We start from the raw sequence: 9,193 nt of genomic DNA, 5'->3' as shown, positions 1-9,193 counted from the left end.
AGTCACTAGACTGTAAGATCCAGAGACCAGAGAATATATCCGTCAATTATATTACAGGGCCACTGACTGTTACTGACTGTTACTGTTACTGACTGTTACTGACTGTTACTGACTGTTACTGACTGTTACTGTTACTGACTGTTACTGTTACTGACTGTTACTGACTGTTACTGTTACTGACTGTTATCCAACAAATTGAGGTGAAATGTGTAATATCTTAGTAGCCAGGAGGGGAATGGCTGAGAGAGGGGATGTAGACATATTAATAGAAGAGGAGAAGAGAACAGAAGTGATATTGAATGTGCCTGATAGCGGAGAGAGATACAGAAAGAGGAGGGGGAGAGAGACTGGAAAGAGTGAGAGAAGGAGAGAGTGTTGGGATAGAGAGGGAGTAAAAAGAGAGTGTGAGAATGAGCTAGAAGGGATGTAGATATGTCAGATATAGGGAAAGAAAGAGGAAGAGAGCAGAGAGGGAGAAAGAGGGTCTGTAGAGAAACACCTAGAATACTGGAGACACGTCACATGACTGTCCCTGAGAAACAGAGTTCTGACTCAGGCCGGCACACACACAAACATACATAAACGATTTAGTATTTATTGAAGATTAAATTACCCTCAAATAACCCACAAATCTACCAGGGATTTTACACAGCTTTTAGTGCCAAGGTACAGGGCTTAGTATTGACAAGTAGGGTGCCAGAGGGGAGAGGTGCCAGAGAGGAGGATAGGAAGAGAGGAGGAGAGGAGGAGAGGAGGAGAGAGGAGGAGAGGAAGGAGAGGAGGAGAGGAGGAGAGGAGGAGAGAGGAGGAGAGGTACCAGAGAGGAGGAGAGGAGGAGAGGAAGAGAGGTACCAGAGAGGAGGAGAGGAAGAGAGGTACCAGAGAGGAGGAGAGGAGGAGAGGTACCAGAGAGGAGGAGAGGTACTAGAGAGGAGGAGAGGAGGAGGAGAGGAGAGGAGGAGAGGTACCAGAGAGGAGGAGAGGTGCCAGAGAGGAGGAGAGGAGGAGAGGAGGAGAAGTACCAGAGAGGAGGAGAGGTGCCAGAGAGGAGGAGAGGTACCAGAGAGGAGGAGAGGAGGAGAGGAGGAGAGGAGGAGGAGAGGAGGAGAGGGTACCAGAGAGGAGGAGAGGTACCAGAGAGGAGGAGAGGAGGAGAGGTGCCAGAGAGGAGGAGAGGAGGAGAGGTACCAGAGAGGAGGAGAGGAGGAGAGGAGGAGAGGTACCAGAGAGGAGGAGAGGTACTAGAGAGGAGGAGAGGAGGAGAGAGGAGAGGACCAGAGAGAGGAGAGAGGTGCCAGAGAGGAGGAGAGGAGGAGAGGTACCAGAGAGGAGGAGAGGTGCCAGAGAGGAGGAGAGGTACCAGAGAGGAGGAGAGGTACCAGAGAGGAGGAGAGGAGGAGAGGAGGAGAGGTACCAGAGAGGAGGAGAGGTACCAGAGAGGAGGAGAGGAGGAGAGGTACCAGAGAGGAGGAGAGGAGGAGAGGTACCAGAGAGGAGGAGAGGAGGAGAGGAGGAGAGGTACCAGAGAGGTCCCTCAAGGAGATGCAGCTCTCAGTCATGTTTATCTCACAGAGGATGCCACTATTCTTCATTCCCCTCTCCCCTCCTCCTCCTCCTCCTCCTCCTCCTCCTCCTCCTCCTCCCTGACAGCTCTATCCATCCCAGCCTCAGATCACTCTTTCTGCTCCATTATTCATCTGTCTGAGCTGCTGTCAGTCTATCGGTCTGAGGGAACAGAAGTTTTTTGATGTATTATTTAACGCCTTCATGAGAATTTCCTCTGATCTCCGCTAGACTCTCTCTCTCTCTCTCTCTCTCTCTCTCTCTCTCTCTCTCTCTCTCTCTCTCTCTCTCTCTCTCTCTCTCTCTCTCTCTCTCTCTCTCTCTCTCTCTCTCTCTCTCTCTCTCTCTCTCTCTCTCTCTCTCTCTCTCTCTCTCTCTCTCTCTCTCTCTCTCTCTCTCTCTCTCTCTCTCTCTCTCTCTCTCTCTCTCTCTCTCTCTCTCTCTCTCTCTCTCTAACTCTCTCTCTCTCTCTCTCTCTCTCTAAGGGTTTTATTGGCATGGGAAATGTGTGTTAACATCGCCAAAGCAAGTGAAGTAGATAGCAGGATCTCCCGAGTGGCGCAGTTGTCTAAGGCACTGCATCGCAGTGCTAGCTGTGCCACTAGAGATCCTGGTTCGAATCCAGGCTCTGTCGTAGCCGGCCGTGACCGGTAGACCCATGGGGCGGCGCACAATTGGCCCAGCGTCGTCCAGGGTAGGGGAGGGAATGGCTGGCAGGGATATAGCTCAGTTGGTAGAGCATGGCGTTTGCAACGCCAGGGTTGTGGGTTCGATTCCCACGGGGGGCCAGTATAAAAAATAAAATCAAAAACTGCGTTACATAATGTATGCACTCATAACTGTAAGTTGCTCTGGATAATAGCGTCTGCTAAATGACTAAAATGTAAAAATAGTAAACAAAAGTGAAATAAACAATAAATATTAAATTATTACACTCAGAAGTTCCAAAAGAATAAAGACATTTCAAATGTCATATTATGTCTATATACAGTGTTGTAACGATGTGCAAATAGTTAAGGTACATATGGGGAAATGTACTCTCTGTTTAGGGCCAATAGCATTCTAGTTGCTCTGTTTTTTGTTAATTCTTTCCATTGTGTCAAGTAATTCTCTTTTTGTTTTCTCATGATTTGGTTGGGTCTAATTGTGTTGTTGTCCTGGGGCTCTGTGGGGTCTGTTTGTGTTTGTGACCAGAGCCCCAGGACCGCTTATTTAGCGGACTCTTCTCCAAGTTCATCTCTCTGTAGGTGATGGCTTGTTATGGAAGGTTTGGGAATCACTTCCTTTTAAGTGGTTATAGAATTAAGTGGCTATTTTCTGGATTTTGATAATTAGCGGGTATCGGCCTATTTATCCTCTGCATGCATTATTTGGTGTTTTTCGAAAATGAAAATTGAAAATTGAATTGAGAAGGAGTCTAGATAAAAGAGAGAGGGAGAGAGAGAATCTAGCTGAGAGATTGAGAGAGAGAGAGAGAGAGGAGTCTAGCTAAAAGCGCGAGGGAGAGAGAGTCTAGCTGAGAGAAAAAGAGAGAAAGAGTCTAGATAAAAGAGAGAGAGTCTAGCTGAGAGAGAGAGAGAGAGAGAGAGAAGGGGTCTAGCTAAAATAGAGAGGGGGAGAGAGAGTCTAGTTGAGAGAGAGAATTGAATTGACTCTCTCTCTCCCTCTCTCTTTGTCTAGACTCCTTCAGTCTCTCTCTCTCTCTCTCTCTCTCTCTCAGCTAGACTCTCTCTCTCTCCTCTCTTTCTCTCAGCTAGACTCCTTCTCTCTGCTGCAGCGCTGTACCCATTATATACTAAACCTGTCTGCAGCTCCTCTCCCTGGCCCTATGGACTGTCCTGTAGCCCTGTACCACCTGACCTCTGACACCTCTCCCTCCAGGTTATTAAGGCAGTAGAGGAGAGCTACCGTCTCCCTGGCCCTATGGACTGTCCTGTAGCCCTGTACCACCTGACCTCTGACACCTCTCCCTCCAGGTTATTAAGGCAGTAGAGGAGAGCTACCGTCTCCCTGGCCCTATGGACTGTCCTGTAGCCCTGTACCACCTGATGATGGCCTGCTGGCAGAAGGACAGAAACAGCAGACCCAAGTTTGAGGAGATCGTCTCTCTGCTAGACAAACTGATTCGCAACCCCAGCAGGCTCAAAGCCCTGGTCAACTCATCGCACAGGTCAGGAGGATCACTGTTTATGGATGGATTTGTTCCTATTACTTTTACTGAGGCCGGTGTGACGGACATCACTGCTCGCTTAACTGACATTGGTCTCGGGTCATCTGTCTCGCAAACACACGTGACCGCCCTGTTGACAATGCCTTAGCCAGTTATGCCACCGGAAAGCTTTGATGGGCTAAATGGGCGTCACAAGAAATCAAGACTTAATGACAAATAACTATCTCCTGTCACACACACACACACACACACACACGCACACACACACACACACACACACACACACACACACACACACACACACACACACACACACACCCACACACACACACACACGCACACGCAATCTCCTGTCCCGTGGTTAGACTTTGAGCTGAGCAGAACTATCTCCTGTCACACACACACACACACACACACACACACACACACACACACACACACACACAATCTCCTGTCCCGTGGTTAGACTTTGAGCTGAGCAGAACTATCTCCTGTCACACGCACACACACACACACACACACACACACACACACACACACACACACACACACACACACACACACACACACACAAAATCCCGTCCCGTGGTTAGACTTTGAGCTGAGCAGAAGTGGCAGCAGACAAATGAATCCCAATTCTAAGAATGGCACGCAGAGAATGATGTTGTCCACACTGTCATGGTTTTCAGACAGAGCTCCTGGTCAATATGAACACTGTGGCTCTTCATTCTATCACCGGGACTGCATGTATTAGGAACTGCGTTACATAATTGCATGTGCTGTTAAATAAGACATTGGTTGGTTGGAGCTTGGCTCAGTGGTTACATTACGTTGTTTCCTAGCCTGGGAATCATTAGCACCATACAGTGAGGGAAAAAAGTATTTGATCCCCTGCTGATTTTGTACGTTTGCCCACTGACAAAGAAATGATCAGTCTATAATTTTAATGGTAGGTTTATTTGAACAGTGAGAGACAGAATAACAACAAAAAAATATCTAGAAAAACGCATGTCAAAAATGTTATAAATTGATTTGCATTTTAATGAGGGAAAGAAGTATTTGACCCCCTCTCAATCAGAAAGATTTCTGGCTCCCAGGTGTCTTTTATACAGGTAATGAGCTGAGATTAGGAGCACACTATTAAAGGGAGTGCTCCTAATCTCAGCTTGTTACCTGTATAAAAGACACCTGTCCACAGAAGCAATCAATCAATCAGATTCCAAACTCTCCACCATGGCCAAGACCAAAGAGCTCTCCAAGGATGTCAGGGACAAGATTGTAGACCTACACAAGGCTGGAATGGGCTACAAGACCATCGCCAAGCAGCTTGGTGAGAAGGTGACAACAGTTGGTGCGATTATTCGCAATTGGAAGAAACACAAAAGAACTGTCAATCGGCCTGGGGCTCCATGCAAGATCTCACCTCGTGGAGTTGCAATGATCATGAGAACGGAGAGGAATCAGACCAGAACTACACGGGAGGATCTTGTCAATGATCTCAAGGCAGCTGGGACCATAGTCACCAAGAAAACAATTGGTAACACACTACGCCGTGAAGGACTGAAATCCTGCAGCGCCCGCAAGGTCCCCCTGCTCAAGAAAGCACATATACAGGGCCGTCTGAAGTTTGCCAATGAACATCTGAATGATTCAGAGGAGAACTGGGTGAAAGGGTTGTGGTCAGATGAGACCAAAATCGAGCTCTTTGGCATCAACTCAACTCGCCGTGTTTGGAGGAGGAGGAATGCTGCCTATGACCCCAAGAACACCATCCCCACCGTCAAACATGGAGGTGGAAACATTATGCTTTGGGGGTGTTTTTCTGCTAAGGGGACAGGACAACTTCACCGCATCAAAGGGACGATGGACGGGGCCATGTACCGTGAAATCTTGGGTGAGAACCTCCTTCCCTCAGCCAGGGCATTGAAAATGGGTCGTGGATGGGTATTCCAGCATGACAAGGACCCAAAACACAGGGCCAAGGCAACAAAGGAGTGGCTCAAGAAGAAGCACATGAAGGTCCTGGAGTGGCCTAGCCAGTCTCCAGACCTTAATCCCATAGAAAATCTGTGGAGGGAGCTGAAGGTTCGAATTGCCAAATATCAGCCTCGAAACCTTAATGACTTGGAGAAGATCTGCAAAGAGGAGTGGGACAAAATCCCTCCTGAGATGTGTGCAAACCTGCTGGCCAACTACAAGAAACATCTGACCTCTAATTGCCAACAAGGGTTTTGCCACCAAGTACTTTTTCATGTTTTGCAGAGGGGTCAAATACTTATTTCCCTCATTAAAATGGAAATCAATTTATAACATTTTTGACATGCATTCTTGTGGATTTTTTTTTGTTATTCTGTCTCTCACTGTTCAAATAAACCTACCATTAAAATTATAGACTGATCATTTCTTTGTCAGTGGGCAAACGTACAAAATCAGCAGGGGATCAAATACTTGTTTCCCTCACTGTTTATGTTTTCTGCTTGAGAATAATGTTATATGACCATTTAAATAGAACAGTGTAATTCCATTTCAGCAGGACTGTAATTGTGGTTACCAATTAGAGGCCTCATAATTGAATATGCAGTGTGATCCCACAGCAGATGACACATATTACACCTCACATTTCAGACTTACACATTTCAGACTGCACATTTCAGACTGCACATTTCAGACTACAGATTTCAGACTACACATTTCAGACTACAGATTTCAGACTACACATTTCAGACTACAGATTTCAGACTACAGATTTCATAACGGAATAAATATTTGATAGCAGACTCTATATGTACGCTGCGTTTAACAATATTGAATCCTCGGATATCACCAAGGGTCAGTTGGGGTGTTCCACAAGGTTCAGTATTTTGACAACTACTGTTCTCCCCTCTGCTCCCCAGAATGTACGGGACACTGACATGATGTGTGCTTCTCCCCTCCCCTCTCTCAGGGTTTCTAATCTAGTGGACCCGGAGACCAGTCTGTCTGCATCAGTGGGCCTGACGGAGACCAGTCTGTCTGCATCAGTGGGCCCGACGGAGACCAGTCTGTCTGCATCAGTAGGCCCGACGGAGGGCAGTGTGTACCAGTCTGTAGACGAGTGGCTTGAGGGGATCAAGATGGGTCGCTACTCGGAGCTCTTCATGGAAAGTGGATACATCTCAGTGGAAGTGGTGTCTCACATGACCCTGGAGTAAGTCTCCCAGAAACACTAGATCGTCTCCTTCCTCCTGTTTAACCTCTGATAAGGTGGAGGCCGTGTCCCAAATGGCATCCTATATCCTGTGGGCCTTGGGCAAAAGTAGTGCACTGTATAGGGAATAGGGTGCCATTCTCTGGTCTAAAGTAGTGCACTGTATAGGGAATAGGGTGCCATTCTCTGGTCTAAAGTAGTGCACTGTATAGGGAATAGGGTGCCATTCTCTGGTCTAAAGTAGTGCACTGTATAGGGAATAGGGTGCCATTCTCTGGTCTAAAGTAGTGCACTGTATAGGGAATAGGGTGCCATTCTCTGGTCTAAAGTAGTGCACTGTATAGGGAATAGGGTGCCATTCTCTGGTCTAAAGTAGTGCACTGTATAGGGAATAGGGTGCCATTCTCTGGTCTAAAGTAGTGCACTGTATAGGGAATAGGGTGTCATTCTCTGGTCTAAAGTAGTGCACTGTATAGGGAATAGGGTGCCATTCTCTGGTCTAAAGTAGTGCACTGTATAGGGAATAGGGTGTCATAGGGCCCTGGGCAAAAGTAGTGCACTGTATAGGGAATAGGGTGCCATTCTCTGGTCTAAAGTAGTGCACTATATATGGAATAGTGTGCCCTTTGGGACACGCCCATCTCTTCCTGTGCTAAGGTGTATAATGTCATCTCTACTCAGCAAAAGTTGCTAAGGTTACAGAAAACACATTTTCTTCTGTCTTGGGAAGTAACAGCCTGCAACAGAGTTTGCAGAGCGAAGCACTGTAGATTCTGCTGTGTCAGACGGAAGATGGTGTGTGCTGAGGGAGAACAGATTTTCCGTATGGGGGGTAGAATGGAGGAGGTCACACTAAGGCCTGCTTAGGGTTGCAAACTTCTGGTAACTTTCCCCAATTTCCCAGGTAAAGTTCTGGTAACTTTCCCCAAATTCCCAGGTAAAGTTCTGGTAACTTTCCCCAAATTCCCAGGTAAAGTTCTGGTAACTTTCCCCAAATTCCCAGGTTTTCCAGAAATTCCGGTTGGAAATGGGAGGGAACAAGCAGGGAATCCTTTAACCAGGATTTCTGGAAAATCTGGGAATTTGGGGAAAGTTACCGGTATTTGTCAACCCTAGGCCTGCTACCCTGGACGGGTAACTTCTGCCGAACGCTCCCATTCATTTCAATGTAACCTGGACTTAAGCAACACGGCTCCGTGAGAGGCTCGTGCTGTTCAGTGTAAAATAACGTTGTGGTTCTGGTTTTAAAAATTTGACTCGTGGCTAACGCCAAGAACACTTGATAAAGTGGCTTTGTTCAAGCCGGCCAGTGTAGCAGCTAAAAACTATTTTCCCTACAACCCAGTGAATATATGACTAAAGGTACTGAGGACTATGTTTCCCCTGCAGTGACCTGAGGACGGTTGGAGTGACCCTGGCTGGACATCAGAAGAAGATCATCAACAGCATCCAGGAGATGAGGGTTAGCCTGGTGAATGCTACTCTACCCATCTGACCTCTAACCCCTCACCCTATGGCCAGATGTACAGTATGGACACCATATCTGACCTTTGAACCTTTGGTCAGACGAGATGAACGCTACTGTACCCATCTGACCCTACAGGATGTTGGGTCTGGACATACAGACACTTCAGTACCGATCTGACCAATGATACAGGCCAGACGAATGAACTTTACAGTACCGATCTGACCAATGATACAGGCCAGACGAATGAACTTTACAGTACCGATCTGACCAATGATACAGGCCAGACGAATGAACTTTACAGTACCGATCTGACCAATGATACAGGCCAGACGTATAAACTTTACAGTACCGATCTGACCCTACTCCCAACAGGCAGACAGATAGTCATATGGATCTAGTGGCCTAGAACTTTCTATGAGCATATGAACATGATGTATTTATTGACTGAAACAAACTGAAACACAACAGGACATGACTTTATGAACTGAGGAGCACTTGGTGTTGAGCAGTTGTGTCTGAACACCTCCTCTACTGGGTGAAGTGAGAGGAGCAGATGGCCTCAACCAGGACTCTGTGTAGTAACAGTACTCTCAGGGATGGAACTCACTGGCCAGCCGGGCTAGTGAATTATATTATACAAGCCCGGGTAACATTCGGTTCCAAAATCCGAGCCATGAGATGTTTTAAAAGACAGCATTTTTTTGACTGGCTTGTTTGGCATATTTTCTCCTAGTCCAGTCTGAGGAGCACTAGCTGAGTACTCTTCCTGGGTGGGACTCAGACATGGAAACCCAGTCTGAATGTA

At 47.0% G+C, this 9,193-nt stretch overlaps 1 protein-coding gene across 1 annotated transcript; it reads left to right on the top strand.

Moving 5' to 3' along the window:
* The first annotated feature begins 3,315 nt into the window (after nucleotides 1–3,315).
* Nucleotides 3,316–8,648, top strand: LOC311118001 (ephrin type-A receptor 5-like). Its single transcript, XM_084192881.1, has 3 exons — nucleotides 3,316–3,733; nucleotides 6,678–6,920; nucleotides 8,310–8,648. The coding sequence occupies exons 1-3, from the start codon at nucleotides 3,582–3,584 to the stop codon at nucleotides 8,413–8,415; spliced, it is 501 nt and encodes a 166-aa protein (XP_084049007.1). The 5' UTR covers nucleotides 3,316–3,581; the 3' UTR covers nucleotides 8,416–8,648.
* The last annotated feature ends 545 nt before the right edge of the window (nucleotides 8,649–9,193 follow it).

Source organism: Coregonus lavaretus (genome assembly GCF_964263955.1).
Source record: "Coregonus lavaretus genome assembly, contig: HAP1_SCAFFOLD_6251, whole genome shotgun sequence".
NCBI classification, from domain to species: Eukaryota; Metazoa; Chordata; class Actinopteri; order Salmoniformes; family Salmonidae; genus Coregonus; species Coregonus lavaretus.
Note: the sequence above shows the minus strand (reverse complement) of the source record. Positions and strands in the feature narration are given on the sequence as shown.

Excerpts from the sequence above, each read along its gene's own strand:
- LOC311118001 (XM_084192881.1), top strand. The coding sequence starts at position 3,582 with ATGGACTGTCCTGTAGCCCTGTACCACCTGATGATGGCCTGCTGGCAG. Across the intron at positions 3,734-6,677 it reads CTGGTCAACTCATCGCACAG|GGTTTCTAATCTAGTGGACC; the intron begins GTCAGGAGGATC and ends CCCCTCTCTCAG. Across the intron at positions 6,921-8,309 it reads GTGTCTCACATGACCCTGGA|TGACCTGAGGACGGTTGGAG; the intron begins GTAAGTCTCCCA and ends TTTCCCCTGCAG.